Source organism: Syngnathus scovelli, chromosome 11, assembly GCF_024217435.2.
Source record: "Syngnathus scovelli strain Florida chromosome 11, RoL_Ssco_1.2, whole genome shotgun sequence".
Classification (NCBI taxonomy): domain Eukaryota; kingdom Metazoa; phylum Chordata; class Actinopteri; order Syngnathiformes; family Syngnathidae; genus Syngnathus; species Syngnathus scovelli.
In genome coordinates this window covers 9,117,606-9,137,348 of record NC_090857.1, presented here as the reverse complement: position 1 = coordinate 9,137,348, position 19,743 = coordinate 9,117,606, and the positions used below count along the sequence as shown (strand labels likewise).

Here is a 19,743-nt window from a genome sequence, read left to right as displayed (position 1 = left end):
CAGACATGGTGATACGGCTCGTGTACTGAGAATCGTTGACCTGTTGTGCAATTCCCGGTAGCAGCATGTCCGATAAAGAGTTTACCATAAATGGAATTGTGTTAACATTACAGCCTGACTAAAGTGCCCGTTCAGTCAAAGAAAATCGATGATTCAATTTACTCGCGTATTATTTGTTGTACATTGTTATGACTCTGTCCTTTAAGCCCTTGAGCAAGCCTTTGATGCATTGAATTTGAAATTCCTCAATCTTGTTCAGTTTGTTGTGCGCTCAAAATAGCCTTAAAAGCAAAATTTCCAATTGCATAAGTATGCTAAGCACTGTACTGCACATACACAGTATCATTTTTATTTTTGTTTCATTGTGTGCGGTTCAGTGCGTTTGTCACCAGTATGGGGACGCAACAGGCCAATACATACATTGCAAGCATGAATAATGTCAAAAGTTGGGTTTACTCATCTTACAGAGAAAGCAAAATTAAATATTATGAAAAGAAAAATGTATTTAAATATACAAGTTTGAAACCACATCAGGAAGTTTATCACCTTAAACTCACTCTAGCCTTCCACTAAACATTCGTCATGGACGCAGAGTCTGCAAAGTGCTTTCTAAATTTACAATTATTCCGAGACTGTATATAAGTTGGGCAATGTTGAAAAGTGAATGTTAATGGAAATTATTTCAAAGGATGGCCACAACATTTGTGAGAGCGCTTCCAATGGAGTCACACAGCTTCGAAAACAAAAAACAACAACGCATTGCACAAATGACATTGCAGTAATTCACATTCTTGGTGTGCTTTATGTCATCACCAGCAACCTCAGAGGTAACTCTTAAAAGTTTCTCAAAGGCAACGCTATGTAACGCAAGCAGCGAGAAGAGATTCCGAACTTTTAAGGTTCGGTTGACATTTTGAGCCCAATGAGTCAAAGTGAAATTTCTTCCTGAAAACCATTTCCCCGCCATTTTGTGAATGTTCAATAGTAAATGGTTAAGTCAGCCAGTGGGGCGAAAATACAGAAAAGTTTTATGCACATTCTACAGGTATAACCCTCAGTGATTATTTTCATTGTTATTATTTATTCCTGCAATGCGATGAGATGATAGCATTTGTGTAATCATTTTTTTTTCCTCCTGTCCATTTTTGATGATTTGAATCAAGAACATTAACTCATGGCTGCTTCGGACCTAAATGCTCATCTTCGGAAATTACAAGACAAGGCACACTCGCCGGTGTTTTTCAAGTGAAGGTAAAGTCCCTTCCAATGTCTCATCAAAATTCCAAGAGCTTGTGCTAGAAGCGTTTCATTGATGGGGGGGGAAACACTTGACCTTGGACTGAGAAAGCAGGTCGGTACTCGTCTAGTCCAGAAATCTTCACAGTGGCGGCTAAAGGCTTGCACTGAGGCACACATACGGGAGCTGAAGCAACAACCTATGCATCATTCGTTGTGAACTGTACAAACACACAACCTATGTACAGAGTTCTTATATTACACACACTTGTACATCAGCAGTCATGAGCAACGCAAACTATTCATACTACCAAATGTACCATTGCTCTGCAGTCAATGATAATATGGACGCCAGGTACGCAAATGAGAGACCGGAGGATGCGCCGATGGTGACGTGCTGGTTAAATACACTATATACAGTACAATGACATTGCTTTTTGGTACAAGACTTGGAAGACACATTGCTACTCTGATTAAAGAGTTCTTGCTTTGGGGTCCGGCGGTTGATATGACGCACTTGGGATGGAAGCATCCTGGCTTGCGGGAGGAAAGGCAAAAATTCCGGAAGGAAGGGCGAGGGGCACCCCAGGTGATTGGCTGAAAGCGCGAGGAGAGGAAGAGGCCCAGAATGGGACAGGCGAGACCAGCTGGCAAACGGCGCCAGGTCCGGCGGAGGACACGTTGATCACCGCCATGCCGGGGCTGTCGGGCCAGGACGGGGGGAGGTGGTCGCTCTCTACACCGGGGGTCATCCATGATGTCACCTTGTGTGTTGGATGATGGAGGGGTGGGGTGGGGGGGTCACATAGGAATCATCATTTATGACAAAAATGTACGACCTGCACTTGAATATGTGGAATTATTTTTGTCAACCTAGCGTCAATGTGTGCCATCTAGTGGTGGATAGTGATATAACAATTTCAAAATATCCTCACACTTGAACATGTATGAGCAATACATTGCAAACTCACCTCTGAAGTACTTGCAACTTGAGTTGGGGGAACCATCTGATCCAAAATCTGCTGCCCCCCGATACGCAGGGAGTTGGTACGCGGCCTGTGAGTGACAATAAGAACCTCCTGCGTCCAGTCGTCCATCAGTCGTTGCAGATCTTCAGGCAGGTTAATTTCAGTGCCATTGATGGATGAAGCGGCGTAGCTGGCTGTCTTGTTGTTGCTGTTATTGGCTTGAGCTTGTGCCAGTCCCATCACTGGCTGATGAGGTGGGGGTGTGGCACCAGTAGGCAGCTGCTGTGATGGATTAACAACCCCCAACCCAGCACCGGGCCCTGGCACGAATCAAAAAACACGCACAGAGGGGAAAATACCCTTATAATGAGGACTACATTGAGTAGTTGTGAAACTCTTCTTTTGTTTGTGTCCACATGATTGTTTTACACTGCTTCTCACCCCGTGGCCGTTTAAGTAAATGTTGGGAAACATGATTGCAAAGTCATTGACATAAATAAATGAAATACCATACGTACTGTTGCCTCGCTCTTTGCCAAGACACAGTCGCTTCAGTGTGGACCCTAAGTGACAAAACAGAGTTCATAAACCTTGTCTCAGACTCACGTTAGAGAACAACAGTGCACAGTACTGGAAAAGAGGCAATAACAAAGCTGCTGAGACACAAAGCAAAAAAAATAACTGAAGTTGATAAAGAAGCAAAATGATCCAGCATTCGCACGTCAAACTGCGTTGCATCATTCCGAGAATTGTTTTGTAATTTGTTGCGTGCCTTAAATAGCTAAACAAAGCAACGGAAACATTAGAAGCAGCAGCAGAACCTTTGATGCAGTGGACCTTATGAAATGAGCATGTTTACTATGTCATCAAGGTTGTGGTCAGTGAGGGTTTCAACCAAGATGAATTTTGGTAGAGCATTCATGCCAGCAAATATTGTGTTTATCCAAACCTAGGACATACTATATGTCATAGTTGTCTTTTCTCTTTTCATTTAATTTTAATGAAAATATATTGAGCTAGCCCAATTATCAACCATATTGATGTCAAATTACAAATGTGTCAACAGTTTGAATAAACCAGACAAAATGGAGAAATCGAAGCAAAATGTGGGGAAAAAACAAGCTGTGTTTCAGAAGAAAAAGTAAAGTCAGTGTTGTGAGTAAGAGAAGAGAAAAGCACGCAAAATAAGGGAAGCAGAGCAGCAAGAGAAGAGATACAAACAGATAGATAAAGGCACAGGCCCACTGAGAAATCGAGCTCGGGGCTTGCTACTGGATTTATAAGTCACTCTCTCGGTTGGTTGAGGGTAATTAGCCCAGCCTGGATAGACACCAGAGTAAGAAGAACACATTTGAAAAAAAAAATGCCACAATATGTTGCTCAATGGTACAATACAGTATTGTGCTGGTTTGGAGGCTCTCACCCAGTCCTGGTGGTGCTTGTGTGCTGGTGCCATCTCCGGCATATAGTCCGGCATAAATGTTATCAGAGGACAAGGAGCCCTTGAGGGAGCAGGGCTGCTGAGTTTGCACGGGTTCCGAAGTGGAGCTCGGAATGTGGCCGGGGCGGGACGGATCCTGGCCCTGGGTGGCGACGGACGCCTTGCCTGGAGAGCCGTTTAAACTCACGGTGGTCTCACCGCTTCCTGGGACAGCTAAGAAATAACACATACATTAAGGAGGACCTTAATGTCGGGTCAAATTGACCAGAAAATAATAATGGGTCAAATTGACCCAGCAATATTATTGCAAAATTGAATTGCATTTCATCTTGTTTTTGTTGACATATGGCTTTTATTGGAAAACTTTGCAAACATTACAGTTCCGCCTTGGTTTTGGTTTCACATCCAAAAGGAGATTTTTTATTTTATGTCACGTTAAGAGGAGGAAGAATTTATATTTTCTGTTCAGAAATCACATAGAAATGCCAAATGGATATTTCGATACTTACTAGGTCTGCTGGAGTCACCAGATTTACTTGCGACATGTCGGAATTGTTGAACAAGAGGGCTGAGGAGCTTGCCAGGTTTCAGCCTGTGCTTGCCGGACTTTTTTCTGCGACCTGTAGGGGGCGCAACGTGCGAGTACGTCAGGCCGGAGGGAGGGACTTTGCCAAGTCTGAGATAGAGCAGCTCTATTTCTCCTCTCTGATGGGCTTGCAGCTCAGAGATTTCCTTCAAATGTCTAAAGAAATTGGAGCAAGAAAATAAACATTATACATAATATTTAGAAAAAAAATTTTTTTACAATGCTTTTTTTAGAACCTATCCCATATGATTTGTACATCTGGGAATATGTTTAGTTGTCATCATTCATAAAAAAAAAAAAAAAAAGGTATTTTATTGCTCACTTCTCCCGGAGTGTCTGTAGTTCTCTCTTCATGTCCGACGAGTCCTCCATCTCCGAATCGTTATCGCTGCTGGCGTATGCCGACCCGTGCACGCCTCCGTGCCTGCTCGGAGAATCCGAGCTCTGCACGCTGCTACTGCGCCCCGAACGTCTGAGGAAGGCCACCGCCCTCTTCATCAGGTCGCTTCCTCTGCGCTCAGAGCGAACGTGTTGACTCGGGGTGGCAGGGGCCACTTTGGCGGGACTGCTCTCGGCCCCCGAGTCCGAAGAGAGGAAGCGAGCGTGGACTGTGATGTCGACAGGTACGGAGGCTGAGGTGATGGTGTGAGGCAAGGAGCTCTGGGTAGCCACAGAGGAATGCGTGTCCAAATAGAAGTCAGGCGGCGCTGAGTAGCGACTGCAACGTGTCCTCTGCGTGACGTCGTCCTCGGTGCTAACCACGGAGAAGCGGCCGATGGTGGTGGAAGGGGTCATGGCCTCTGTAGGAACATTGTAACCTGCAGGATGTGCTGGCGAGGCAAAGCTGCTCCAGCTCCTCTGCTTCACGTCACGCTTGTTGGCCACTTCAGGAGGAACTGACATGATCTGGCAAAAGAAAGGCTCATGAGCGTACGTTGCTGCACTCCATAGACACTTTTTGTTTTTTTCTTCAAACACACCTTAAAGCGGCCTCTTGTCCCAGAGCAGGAGACAGAGTGAGAAACATGCCTTTTGGATTGGATTGCTGCAGACAAGTTAAATTTAGCACAAAAAAAAAAAAAAAATAGGAATACATGGAAAGTGAAGCACAATGTTTGGAAATTAAGCACATACCACACACGGCTGAGTCACTCAAAGTGCTCAAGCTATCCATTCGCTCAGGAATTTGAGGCTAAAGAAGATGGTGGACAAAACAGATAACAGTCATTAGAGTTTGTTGAGTTGTATCACAAGAAAATCCAAATTGATAAAAGATATGCTTATATAACTTATATTGTGTGAATACAATAAATTAGGAAATAAAATTGCCAGATGCAAATTTTCCTTCTTGCCAATTTGTGTTTACATATGATAACAATTTTGGTCTATGGGGCAGTTAGGATTGAGCCCTATAAACTCTGCCTGGCAACAAGTGACTGAGGAAAACTGAGCAATTCCTTTAATGTGAATTCAGTTTTTTTTTAAATAGTTTTTAAAATAATAAATAATAATAATAATAAATAATCTGTTATGAGTAATGAAGCTGCAGTTGGAAGAGAAACTGGTATAAAATAAGCGCATCAGTCAGTAAATGCTTGCTGCCCCAAACATAAATATAACCTAAATGCAGGATTTATATTTTATCTAGAATTACAATTCTAAATGTTTATCAAACCTACCAGTTGTTCTCCTGCTCTAAAGCGACTCTCCTCCATTGGACCTGGTGTACTGTTTCCTGACCCGCCAGTGGCACTGTCTGGACCAGGAGGAGATTGGATGTACTCTGTCCCGGAACCCGGCGTCTCCGCCATGCCTCCCGACGGATACATGGGAGCGTATTCTTGGTAAAGCAAGTTCCGAAGTTTCTCATCTAGAGTTTTTATGGTGCTGTCCACAAAGCCTCCCCGACCTAGTCGACCTTCGCCGTCCGACTCAGCTGGTCCTCCGCCGTGCTGCGATGGTGCCGGGCTCTGGGGTAGTGAGGACACTTTGGCCCCGCCCACACTGGAGAAAGGCTGGTGGAGCACCACAGGCTGCTGCGGGCGCTCACTGCGTGTGGCGGCGGCGGCATACGAGAGAGACAGTGACTCTTTGGCTGAACCGGGCTCCTGGGGTGGAAGAGGAGTGAGAGGGGACCCACTCGGTGAGATGCTCACATCCAGAGAAAGCGGCATGACCAGAGGGCAGCACGGAATTTCGTCCACCGCAGACACAGGACAGATGATCTCCGCCATTGGTAAAGAGGAATGAATTGGGGAGGAGGCGGCGACAGGGGATCCTTGCGGGTCATCCATTTGAAAAGAGGTTTGTGGAGATGATGGTGGCAAAGTTTGAGCTCTGGCAGGTTGCGCTTGATGGACACTGCTTAGTTGCTCCATTGACGGTACCGTTTGGAGAGCCGGCGGGGCGGACACTGGAGGAGACAGACTGGCCAAGAGGAGAGGGTCAGTGTTGGACATAATTGGGGGACTACAGAATCCATACACATCATGGATGAAGCCTCCGCTCCCACCAGACATTGTAGACGATGAGCCCTCTTCAGCTACAAAAAAAAAACACACACACAGGAGTCATAAAAATATCACCTTTTTTTCCCAGTACTGCTGCAAATTCCAATGCCATCTGATTTTGCGCAGCACAGTGGCGGAATTAGGATTTTTTTTTACTTTGGGGCGGCCATGGGGGTGGCCAAACATAATTTTAGAAAAACAATTTTTTACAACCCCTTCCAAAATCTTTTGCAAATTCTGATGAATATTCATTACCTCGCCTACCAGGCAGTTGCGTGTTAGCTGAACTGCTAGGAGACTGTGAAGTTGTCCCTTCAGACGTGGGCTCCTGGCTGGAAAAGGGCGTCTCCTCCACAGGACAGATTATGAACCATCGCTTTCCTGTGTGAAGAACTGCAATTCCCGTGTATTTAGAAAATGAGAATTCTGAAGATGCTGTGGGTGTTAAAGCGCTTTACCATTTTGCTGGTAGACAGGCTGGGATGCTCCAGATTGTTGACTCTGTAGTAAGAAAAGATACTTGTGATAGATACAAATCGGTATTTTTGGCAAAAATATATCTGCATTACCCTTACCTCCCCTACTTGTCCATCCGAGGTCTGGCCTTGTTGCGGGCTACAACTCAAAGTAGACACCCTCTCCCCCTCCGTGTCGTCATTCAACATGTCTTCAGCTTTATCCACAATGTCCTTTAACTGGTCGATGAAGATCTCTTTTTCTAAAGGAAGGATAAATCCATTCTCCACCTAAAGGTAAACAGTGCCACATGTTTTTCAACTATGAGTAAAGACATGAAGATCAGGGTCGAACCAACCATGTAAGTGGCGATTTCCTCGGGAGCATCGCCGTCCAGATCGAATTTAAACGTCACCATTTTGTGATTGTGAGTCTCCAGCTGACATTCAACCCTTTTGTCACCTGTGTTGCAAACCTGGCAGGGAGGAGGCCACACGTTACAATCGCTTTAAGGAAAATGCAACTGAAAATAAAGATATGAATCCTCTTTCTTACATTGAGCATGCTCAGTTTGGGTTTGCTCGTCTTTTCTTGCCGAGAACGCGTCCGGGTGGACTTGCGGTGATGTTTCCTGTGTTTCCCTTCCCCCTTCCCTCCACTGGCCAAGCTGTCATACCCATCACTCGCTTCTTTACCTGATGCAACATCAGAGTAGGGGCTGAGAGAAAATGGGAAAAAAAAAATACTCACGTTGTGGCACACAAATATATAACATTCACTTTAGTTAATGTACAGAAGCAAAAGATTGCTACAAAAATGCACACATACCTGTCATAGGCATGGTTGGGCAATGATCCTGTTTTTTCCTGAAACACATCCTGAAAATGTATGGACATTTGTTGATGTGCAAGGATGCAGCACTCAAAATCAAACATATCTCGTGTCTGCCATACCTCTGTGCAAGGATCTTGCGCTAAAATGCAAGCGGCCGGCACTTCTTTTTTCTGGCTTATACATTCAGATGTCATTGAGACTGCGGTCTGGATTCCAGCAGACTGCGGAACTGAAGCTGGCACAGAAGTAGGAGCAGGAGGACCAGTCTGAGCTGGTTGCGGGACGGAGCTTGGAACTGAGACCAATCCCGGTACACAGGTTTGTCCTGATGCCGAGGAATCATCCAAAACTTTTGGTGAACCTGATGTTTGAATTGCAGGTTCAGCTGTAGCTTGAAATGAGACAGAAGCGACAGACTGAGCCGGTATTTGTCCTGCCGCTTGGCTCTTTAGCTGGATTAAAGTTGCGCTTTGTGCTGGGGTTTGGGTTTCCACATCCGCTGCAGCTGAGGGTGGCGCTGAGGTGTGAAATGCAGAGGCTACATTTAAGTCCGTGCCGGCTGCAGCACTTTCTATATCCGTTCCACTTCCCCAGAGAGGAATCTGAATAGTAGGTAGAACAGGTTGAATCGGGGCCGAAAGTTGATCTTCTGAATTTCCCTGTGGATTGTTTGTCTGCGCCTAGGAAAACAAAAAAAAAATTGATTAATAGATAGGCCCATTAATAGTTTTAAAATGGCCCAATGCATGAGCAGTGCAAGCATTGCACCATCGTCCACCTCATTTCCAATCATCACAGTTAGAACTACAAGGCAAATATTCACCTGTTCAGCCAGTTCTTGCTCAGGGTGGGGGACGGGGTATGGGGTGAGTTGTACCTGGGAGAGCGCTAAGGAAGGGGGGTAATGGAAGCTGGAAGTGCTCATGGAAGGGAGTGCCACCTGCTGAGGTGTGGACTGATGAGTGCTAAAAGCAAAATGAGGATTCAAGGGAATGATGGTGGGGTGCGGTGAAGGTGAGTAGTAAGAGCTAGCTAGGGGAGCCGAGAAGATAGGAGGGGGATTGAGGCCCCCTGCTTGAACACAATATGGTGAGGGAAACTAGGAAAGAAAAAGGGAAAATGATATACAATGATGATATACAAAGTCGCCTATTCAATGCAAATTGTATTTACGCAGGCGTCCCGGGTCAAACAGATTTAGAACCTCACGCTACGTTCCGAGTTCCGATTACACACCTGTAGAAGGGGTAGTAGAGGAGGGGGCGCACTGGTCTGTGGAAAACTGGTCGATAAGTCAGGAGGACTCAAGTGAGCTGTCGTCTGCTCAGCAGATAATTGCTGAGGAAGAAAATTGAATTGTGTTTATGCAGGGATACAAAATAATAGCACAATTCAACTGGCATCACTTTTTTTATGTATCTGTCTATACATATGTCTTATTTGTTTACAAGAAAAGAAATAAAATCAACATGACCAAAATACAAAAATATAAAGTGTCAAAAAAAAAAAAATCTGAATGTTTAACTCACAAGTCTCATCTCAAGTATGAGTATGGCTTTTGATAGAAAGTTGTGTGGCTTCTTGTTATGTTTTCTGTTGTGTTAACATCCCACATAATATTCATGTACCTGTTCCTGGCCAGGTTGAGCAGTAAGATGCGTCTGTACGATGGGCGTTGCAGCCGGGAAGCTCTGTGCTGTCTGTTTACCGGGTTGCGTAGGAGGGGATGGAGCAGAAAGTGTCTGTCAGAAACAAATATGACAGCCCACGTTAACCAATAACTACACGATGACTCATAATACCAAAAAGTGTTTGCGAATGTTAACTCGAGTTCAAGGTCAAAATGCTCTGTGTACTGAAGCAGGCGAAAGCTCGTCTATCTTTTTGGGCAGGGATCCAACAGGGGAAGCTGGATGGGAAAAGTGAATTGCAGTGGCATGACTCACTAGGGCTGCATATTATTTTTGTTGCGCCATTGCACAGTGCTCGATCTAAAATGAAGGCATCATTTTTGGGGGGGATAAGCAGGAGCAAAGGCTATTTGTTGTACATTTCTATGGAGATCCTTACAGCTTGCGGGATCATAAAAAATGCAGCAGGCTGCCGCAGTGGCGGTGTTTGCCTTACAGCTTGCTTCTCTAACCTACCAGTGTTTCTGCTCTGCCTTTGTTGTCACATGTTGGTAAGAGGAGCCTGTTATCCAGACCGGGGTTAGTTGACGACAGTGGAACTTTAAGGCTCTGAGTCTTGTCAACATGATCAATTAAAGGAGATCCATGACGGTTAGCGCCACTCTGTGACAGTGTAGGCGAACTTGTTCTGCGCCCGACGATGTGATGGAGACAGTGGTTAAGAAGACCGAGATCTCCACCCTCAAATAGATTTGAAGGTGGCCAATTGAGTGAAGGTAGACTGAGTGGACAGGATGTGGGTGAGGCAGGTTTTGAGATTGAGGTAATCTGAGAAGACGTGGGCAAGGAGTGAACGTGGGCGTGTCCCACAGAACCTCGTCTCTTGGACCGGTGGAGTGACAGGCAAGTCCCACAGTGGCGGTGAGGCTGCGGCTTGCATGGGACGCTGAGTCGTTGGTTTGAGGAGCGGGGCGCCTTCAGGGGCAGGAGAGGTGAAGTGTAAAAACTCGCTGAGTCATGATGAGAATATTGATGAGGGGACAGGAGGACAGATGATAAAGACGAAGTTTGGGAACAGTTTGAAAACAAGCTGCCTCTGCGACATGAGCAGGCAAAACAGGCTCTTGACTGAGTCCTACATTGCAACATCTCAACCTGAGATGCACTTTCACATCTGGGGCCAACAGCGCCCCTGGTGGTGATGTCATGCTTTACAAAGGGATCACTGTGGTGACGCTGATCAGATATCATTCCAAGAAAGGACATAAAAATGTGTTATTATAACTTGCAAGGACAATTGACGATAAGGAGAAAAAAATGGGAGGCGGATTTGTGTTTACTTACTGTTTGAGCATCATCTGGCCCTAAGTGCAATTGTGCAGCAGGTTGTTGGTAGGTCCCAGCATGTAGCTGACCTGTGGTTTGCTGGTAGGCTCCCTGATGTAGCTGTGTGGATTCTTGCAGGTATTGGTCCTGCGAGGCCTGTGCTGTGGTTTGCTGGTAGGGGCCTTGCTGCACTGGAGCTTCCAGCTGCGCAGGAGGACTGTAGACCGACTGAACCGTGCAGATTGTCTCAGGCGGTGACTGGTAGCAGCCATTTTGCTGTTTGCTGAGATTGTCCAATTGGATGGTGGAGCTCACGCCGCTGTCTACTGTAAGAGAGTGAACTTCAAAATCAATAAGTGGATACTTGAGTTGTATTTCATTTTAAAATCACCACAGAGTGTCTTGACGGGTTTTCATTTCATTTGCACATTCTCACGTGTAGTCGACGTGGTGACGGGGACCGTACAAATCAAGGTCTGCTGCTCCGCCTCCTGGTCGTCATACTCGGTCGGCGCCAATGTGGTCCCCTGTTGTCCGGGTACCTGTAGGAGGTTCTGCTGCGTCTTCTTCACGGATGCCTCGTCGTTCCCCGCTGGGAAGGTGCGCTCCCGTCTCCATTTGATCAGAGCCACTCGGTCCCGAATTGACTTCCCAACAACCTTCACATCGCAGTCCAGAAAAAAGCCAGACTCCACCTACGACACACATTGGGAGACACTAAGTACATATATTAAACAGACACTATGATTTATTATTATTATCATTATTATTACTATTATTATTATTATTATGTGTTGAACTGTTTGTTGGCTAATTGTGTCTTGAAGTAATTGAGGTATAATGAAGTGTTCTACTTGGGTGCAACCAGCAGAGGCGCTGTTGATTCATTGTGAACTCGGTTGTGACCTAAAGAAGAACAACCGGAAGGAAATGACTTGGAAAAGGATTTTATGTTTCAAATCAACCTAGATTTTCTTAATATGAATGTAGCCCTAAGATAAGGTGTAAAAGAGCACAACTGCAATTATCTTTACCATTTCTTGCGCAACAACTTCTGGGTCCTCATTCACCAAGTTGAACGTGAACTCAATCGCACCGGTGTCCTTGTATTTCCCTTTTAGTTTTTTCGGATCCTCAACCCACAGCTTCAATGCGATTGAGGATTTTTTCCCGTCATCCTCTTCATTAAGCTCCACCCTCACCCCTGTATCCTCTGCAAAGAAGGCGTGATTCAAAAGGTCCTTGATGGAGTACCTGCAGGAAATGAACAGCACAACAGCGACTTAGGTCAGTGAATGACGCACAGCACACAAACGTGAACCGTATCACAGCCAAATACTGGCATTGACGTCATAACACAGGAGCAGCAACATGACAACAGACTTAAGGTTAAAGGTCAGCCTCTACCTACATATGTGACAGTTGTCACATACTTACCTTTCCTCCCATCTATGACAGATGCATTCTCCAATTATCTCCTTAATTTCTGGGTCGCTTACTTTGCTGTAGCTGGCAGGTTTTACACCCTGGGGGGAGAGAAAAAAGTAAGGTACACTGCAGTATTAACAAACAGATGTAGGAAACACTTCGCAACGCCAAAAAAAGTACTTCAATCATTAATCAAGATTTTTTTATGGAGGCATACATTTTGAAATTTTCCATTTTGGAAGTAAAATAATCTTGCACTGGTTAATAAAATATTGGAGAATATATTAAAGATGCTGAATGTACTGCCCACACTGGTGTACACACCTTAGTCTGAAGGTGGCAGCAGTGTGACACTGATAGTGTTGTTTGATAGTGTCAAGAAGAAGTAGACAGCCAGTAAAGTCAATTAAAGTTTCAGAATTTCTAACTTTTAGTATGGTTGTATGTTAAACATGTTTATGTTGCTGACATTTTTATACTAAAGGACCAGATGCTTGATGAGCGTTTTAAATTAGCAATGCTAATTTCCATTACCCCCCTACGGTGATTGAGTCAAATTCAGACTTCATAAAAATATTTTAAAAACAGCTCAAGGAAACTCACGCTAGTGACTTTGCGGTAGATTTGTGCTGCGTTTTGACATTCCGAGTAAGGATATTCAGACGTGGCCATCTCCAACATGCACATGCCGAAGGCGTAGACATCCACAGCCTCATCATAGTGCTCCTCGTACATCTCTGGGGCCATGAACTCTGGTGTGCCTGGACCGTTCAAACAAAGTGAATTGTGAATAGACTCTCACGTACAGAAACAATACTGCTATGAATTCAATTAAGCGCTTAAAGAAACCAGTCGCGAAGGTCCGACTGATTAATCTGCCAGCCAATTAGAGCAGCTATTATTGGGCCTTTTCTGAAACTAATAATAAGTGTTGCCAAATAATTGGCTATATAATCTTAAAGGACATAGTAATGGAGCAAAAAAAAATATTAAAAATTAAAGGGCACCATGCATGAATCATTCAGTTGCTTACTGTATGTACCTTATACATTTTTGGTCGAAACGTGATGCTAACGTGATCAGTGCATGTGTCGAGCTAACCAATAACACTTTTAGCGAAGGAAGCCCTCTTCAGAGTTGCCAAGCCCAGATCGCCGATCTTGACGGAACCCGTGGGGCCTGTGATGAAGATGTTGTCACACTTGAGGTCTCTGTGGATGATTGGGGGCGTCCTGGTGTGCAGGAAATGGAGGCCCTTCAGGATCTGTCTGCACCAACTCCGAAGAACTTTGGGCTTCATCACCTTGAAGCGTTTCAAATACCTGAAGGAGAAATTTAACAGAATCGTGGCGAAACGCTGGAGATGATTTTTTGAATGTGAAGCAGTTGCACTCACGTTTTGAGTGTCCCTGAGGTCATGAGCTCTGTGACCAGAACTATGCACTTCTTTCCTTTCAATGGCGACTCCCAGAAATCATAAAATCTCACGATGTTGGGGTGTTGAAGAGCTTTCAACATCTCAGCTTCCTCCTTGAACCTTTGCCTCTCCACCTTGGACAGTTTCCGCTCCTTTGGAACATTCAAAAAGACAATTATTAATTGATTTTTCTAGCAGTGTTTGCGGTGTGATATCGGAAGACATTTGTAATAATAAACAAGTCAAAAATGACCTTTCAAATCGTTCTTACTACCTGCTTGAGTAACTTCAGGGGGAAATTGTGAATAGCCAGCGGCTCATGTTGAGAATGAGCACGACTGAGGCGTGAAGAAAAACATGCGGGTTCTTTTCAGCCCATTTGGTTTTTTGTGTGTTGAATAAAAACAACAGTGTCCATATCCGACCCATATTTTCAAACAGTACGACATAACATTACATGTTGAGAACAAGTCACATATGCAAATCATGGAATGATGCAAATTTTATGATTTTGTTCCTGGATTTGAAACGAAAGATGATTCAAGTATATATGCTTTTCCTGAATTGATGTGAAAAAAAATAATAAAATAGGAAACAAGCATATTACAAACACGCATGACGTCTTTGCTTTCTTAACCGCACTGTTCAGGTAAATGATGAGGCTGCTTTCTAGCAAACACACACACATTGTTACACTGCACTTTGTGCTCATCGATTATAGACCGATGCCGAGGGATCGGATTTCAGTGGGCCATCGTGACCTGAGCAGTCAGTCTGCAGCCTCATGCATCTCGGATTACATTTGCTCCGAACCGCACAATTTGAGCTTTGCTTCAGGAGAATTAAACGGCATTTTATTTAAATTTCGGGATGATATATCTACTCCAAACAGGAAATTTATTTGAATTATTCAAAGTCCAAATCTAAGCGCTTAGAAATTATGGTAAAATATTCATTTTTGCATCATAATTCATCACTGCAGGGTTTTCTCATTGTGCATATGGCATGTGCAGGTGCAGTAACAGGGACATTGCTCGAAGATAGCAAGTTTTGAATTAAATAATTAATCCTGATGTGTAAATGTTTTTCGCCACCATACAGAACAGTAATTTGTTGTCGAGATAATGGCATTAACAATTAAATAAAAACTTGTACATAGTTTAGTTTGTCATTTACAGTTCTGGTAATGCTACTGAGGTACATGTATGTAAGTGACATGTGAGGTCACTTAAATACAGAGTGTCCCAAAAGTCATTACTTAGTTCCTTTCTTCTATTTTCTTTTAGGTATTATTCGGAGCGACATGAAGCCAACAAAAGCTTAATTCAGCACATTTTTCAAACAGTCATAGAGGTTATGAAACGTTTCGAGTAAAGGTTGTTTGATACCACTTTTTTTTCCAGACCCAGTAGTCATTTTGAGTACTTCCAGTATTTTGGAGGAATAAAATTTCAACGAAGACCTTTGTTTTCAAAGAAGGTGAAGTCACACTGCCATAGTATAGCGCCAACTACTGCCAAGGAGGACTTCCTCTATGTCAGACTGTCTGCCTTAAGTATTGGTGGCTGATATCGGCAGCATCCATGTCAATACTTACGCCTACTTTGAACGAAATAGGAATGGTAGGTTTTGGGACAAAATGTACAGTACTTGCCACTTCAGCTTTTTATCTTTTACAAATGAACCTCAGAACTGTGAGGCAAATTTTCTGCTAACCTCAAGGTCAACCATGTTGCCACTGATCATTAATTGTTGCTAAAATAAGACTTTTGCCTCATTACTGACTTGAATTTCTTCAAGCTGTGTCAATATAAGAAAAAAACAGATGCAACACTGATTTGCATGTTTTTCTCTTATTATTTTTGAACAGGAGGGAACATACTAGCATACATTGTTATCTCCTGGAGCCAACCTTTCCTTCTCCCCTCTCTTGCTGCAGAGAGCTGCATCAGCAGGATTTACTCCCCAGGCGCAACTGTCTTGCAACACTTTTGAGGGGGGGGCTCCATGAACTGATGTTTTAGCATTCAGCGCAGCCTCATCATCAATCAATTGACGATCTGTGGAATAGAGCTCTCAAAAAAGGTGTTGCTATTTCACTAAATGGCTGCTTAATTTGTTTCATTTGTCTTCCTCAGCATTTGTTTTTGGGCATTTGGCAGCCAGGCCCCCTTGAAATACTTGCGAGCCTCTCCACACCGCTACGAGTTGGCCACCTTTTTCTGCTGTGTCATGCTGTGACTTATACAACAGCTTCATAAGAGAGGTGCGTAGGCAAGGAAGATCTAAAGGGCAGGCCCTGCATGGTCTCAAGGCACAGAAGGGTTGAATCATCACTAGATCTCTCCTAAGAAGCTGCTCAGACAATATAAATACAATCACACACGCACGGCCATGCCTGATGCATAAGAGAACGTCGTCCCCTGTGGCACATCCCACAAATGTGCCCCACCCGCCCTCTATTGTAGTGCAGTTAGTATTTTTTCTTTCGGCAGATTGAAGGAAATTAAGATTTAAGCCTTCTTTGGGAGAATCTTTAAATCCGTCAACAACAAAAAAAGTAGATTTGAATGCATTGCCACTATTAAAAACAGCAATTTTGCACAAAAAAAATAATTAGATTGTGTTAAGAATAAACCAATAACAATTCAAATTTAGGTTAAATGGGTGTCAGCACATTCCTGCCACCTTTTAAAGTGACAATGATGCCCAAAATCAGATGTTGTAGAATATTTTCTTGATATTTTTGCTTACTTTCTAACAGAAGTCTGAAGGTTTTGTTCTTATACTTATCACTATTCTGAACTGCTCACATTTTCTTCCGCATTTCCAAAGGCCCCAGTTTCACCTGAAGAAAAACTGCCCCCAATGCACAACGTTGGTTTAAATGGCCCTTAACCAAATTATATTTATTATACGTCACAATAACAGTGGAAAACAATTTGAAATTACTTATCTTCGTCTCATTTTTTTTAATATACATAACCTGCTATTTCTACAGTGGTGTGTATACTTTTTATATCCACTACATTATTATCATATTGTGTTATCAACATGTTTAACCCTTTTCATTATAATTATACTATTAGTTAATATTACTTAATTATAAACATTGCATGTGAATCCTCTCCAAGAGTAGATCATTTTCCTCCAAGAACCCGAATGGATCAATAAAATTGAAATTGCCAGTGTGAGCCTAAGTCACTATGTTATAACCATTAAGAAGAGAAATTATTGTGAATTACAAGATCATAAAAATGAGAGAAAATGCTGACTCAGTCTTGATTTTACAGCCCACTGCACCTGCACCACAGTATGTTCCATCTAAAAACGGGTCACGTATTTAAACTTAATCAAAGTACATATAGAGTCAGATTGTTATTTTTAGGCTTGAAAATGCATTCCCCTAGAACATTTTAAGTTGTGAAAGGGCATCTGAGATCTAGGCTAATCTGCTCATCACATGGATGGCATTTAGACTGATCATTAGATTATATTCACACAGGATACAGATTAGTGATATGTGAAATTACAGTTCAGTTATCAAGCAGCTATCTTACTTTTGGACCAAAATATTGTATATCAGTAATAAAAATGCAATTCTCAATTCTTGGTGTGTTGCATTCAAGTTGAGCTGGTCATTCCAACTATAACTGGGATTCTGACAGATTTTTTGAGAATGTTTTGTTACGTTGCTTTACTTTTGAAAAAGCTTTGGATCTTGTTAGGTATAACAAATGATGGAATTTGTGACGTCACCAGCTTCTTTAAACCCACCTGCAGTTCGCACCATGCAACCTCCACCCAAGTGTCCGTGTCGAGCCCCTTGTAGACCGTCTTGAAGGAGCCTCTCCCCAACTCAATGTCGAACTTGAGAAAGCGGCCACCAGGTGAGGTGGACACGGCCTTCATCCCTGGCTCCTCTTCGTTCTCATCGCTTCCTGCTTTGCTGGTGACGTCACATGAAACGCCCTCTTCCTTGACCTCGCTTTGGCACGCTTCACGTTTCTCCTCGCTGGCACCGGTGTCGTCCTTTCCTTCCAAATGACTCTCCGACCTCGACTTCTCCTGGTTGCCCAGACGCGTGGCGTGTAAAGTCCGGCTCCGAGACTGGCCGACGATGGAGCGCAGGTCGATGATGAGCGCCGGGGCGCTGGTGGCACAGTCTGCCGTGTCCAACATCTGCTCCTCGTGATCCGACAGCCACAAACTCCGCCGAATGAACCTGTGACGGACCAGCCCGCGGTAGTCCGAGGAGGGATAGGCGCTGGGGTCGCTGGCCCCTCGCAGGGTTGTGTTCTGGACGTTGACATTGTCATCCGCGCCGTTCTCATAAATGGGCCTGAAAGCATTGGCGTTAATATCAGAGTCCAAATCGGGCGTCGAGGAAAACGTTGATCCAAGTGGCGGATCTTTGCTCGAATCCTCCGCCGCATGCATCGCCGCTGATGTGTTAGTCGCTCGACATTGTGTGCGGAGGATGCGGAGGGGAGCGGTCCTCTCCGGTGGTGGCTCGCCTACCTGCAGCCGCACTTGCATGCAGTGACGCAGTTCGGAAGCCCACAATGTACGGCCTCGGGATTGTTTAGGATCCAGAGCATCTCCGCCCCCCTAACCCCCCCACCCTCCAACAAAAATGTCCAGCTGGGATCGTGCGCGCTTTACTCCGTGCAAGTTTACCTCAGCGCGCACCTTGTTGCGACTGCGTAGCACGCATGAATCCACTTGATGCCATTGCACCTGCAATTAAAAATAAATTTAAAAAAAAAAACGCAGGAAAATGACCAGCCGGAATGTTTACGATGTGCTATTCATACTAATCCCTGCGTAGGCTATTTCATGGGACAGGTCACGTGCACAGATGCCAAACTCAGCGAGCGACACGCCCGCAAACAAATAGCCGGCATCCGGGTGCAAATAGCACGAGCTCAGTATTCCCTCCCCCGACCACACGCACTTTTCTCCCGCGAGTGACATCCCGGAGCGCAGTGCAGGATCTTGAATAGAACAGAAGCGCTTATCAGATTATGCTCACTGCGGCACACTTCTCACCCCCTCCCTGCACGGCACAGCCCAGGCTTCTATTTCTCCACGATGTAAGCGAGAATGTGGACAAGTTCACAGCACAAAAGCCCACGCCCCAACTGCAGCGCGTCCAATCCAGGTTTTTAGGCGACTCCCTCTTGTATTGTCAACCCATGATGCTGGACCATGTTTGGGAAAGTAAGGCAACGCTACACTCACTAACTCCCCCTCTCTCTCTCTCTCTGTGGGTTGTGCCATTGAGTTGCACAACCCACGTGGAAAACGTGTGGAGTGAGTGATTTTTTTTTCTTCTACACTCAGCATCTGTCCTACACACAGAAAGTGGCGTGTCCGTCTGCAGTTTTATCAACACTTCTGAATGCCCAAAGTTGCTCAAATTAGCTTTAATGATATTCAATTGATAATTAATTATATTCCTCTAAGAAAATATAATGATCATTTTAATGATTTCGAACAAGAATTGCCAATATAATGTAAGAAGGTATGATAACAATAACAATCAATATATGTTTGTCTAAAAGGCTGCAAATGTTTACATTTTCAAATGACCAGTTTGACAATTCCTAGGAAATCACAATGTGACGTCCCATCATTGTGAGTTATTTTTAGGGCCAGACCAAAAAACCACACTACCAGTGATTGTCAAGTGGTACTAATAACTAGTGGTACATAAGCTCCCTCTAGTGGTGCGTGAAAGAATCGCTGTATTAAATGTTCAAATTGGGTGCACTACATTATTTTTTGCTATTTGACTCAAATTATGATTTTTTTTTGGTACTTGGTAGTTACAAAATTTGAGAACTACTGTAGGCCTACAGGACATAATGCCCCAAAAAATCTAATCGGCAGCTTCCACCGACTTCC

The 19,743-nt window shown here is 44.1% G+C and overlaps 1 protein-coding gene across 5 annotated transcripts; it reads right to left on the bottom strand.

Moving 5' to 3' along the window:
• Window positions 1–310: 310 nt before the first annotated feature.
• On the bottom strand, window positions 311–19,090 carry wnk2 (WNK lysine deficient protein kinase 2). Of its 5 annotated transcripts, none has more exons than XM_049733265.2 (29): window positions 17,611–19,090; window positions 13,813–13,985; window positions 13,518–13,738; window positions 13,020–13,177; window positions 12,426–12,514; window positions 12,023–12,242; window positions 11,425–11,683; window positions 11,007–11,314; window positions 10,179–10,898; window positions 9,660–9,773; window positions 9,268–9,369; window positions 8,855–9,130; window positions 8,151–8,711; window positions 8,026–8,075; window positions 7,753–7,915; window positions 7,556–7,672; window positions 7,317–7,487; window positions 7,200–7,242; window positions 6,997–7,134; window positions 5,911–6,773; window positions 5,366–5,423; window positions 5,212–5,276; window positions 4,554–5,137; window positions 4,155–4,387; window positions 3,628–3,858; window positions 3,426–3,524; window positions 2,723–2,767; window positions 2,208–2,524; window positions 311–2,000 (listed from the first exon to the last, which is right to left on the bottom strand). In XM_049733265.2, the coding sequence occupies exons 1-29, from the start codon at window positions 18,370–18,372 to the stop codon at window positions 1,710–1,712; spliced, it is 7,431 nt and encodes a 2,476-aa protein (XP_049589222.1). In that variant the 5' UTR covers window positions 18,373–19,090; the 3' UTR covers window positions 311–1,709. The 5 variants fall into 5 exon arrangements, with proteins under 5 accessions (XP_049589222.1, XP_049589224.1, XP_049589225.1 ...); XM_049733267.2 differs by having other exon boundaries at window positions 3,450–3,524; XM_049733268.2 differs by lacking the exon at window positions 3,426–3,524.
• Between the last annotated feature and the right edge of the window lie 653 nt (window positions 19,091–19,743).

Bases quoted from the DNA above. Each gene is read 5' to 3' on its own strand.
- wnk2 (XM_049733265.2), bottom strand. From the start codon at position 18,372: ATGCAAGTGCGGCTGCAGGTAGGCGAGCCACCACCGGAGAGGACCGCT. The intron at 8,076-8,150 runs GTATGGCAGACA...ATACATTTTCAG, and splicing joins CGCAAGATCCTTGCACAGAG to GATGTGTTTCAGGAAAAAAC. The intron at 2,001-2,207 runs GTGAGTTTGCAA...CCAACACACAAG, and splicing joins AAGTTGCAAGTACTTCAGAG to GTGACATCATGGATGACCCC.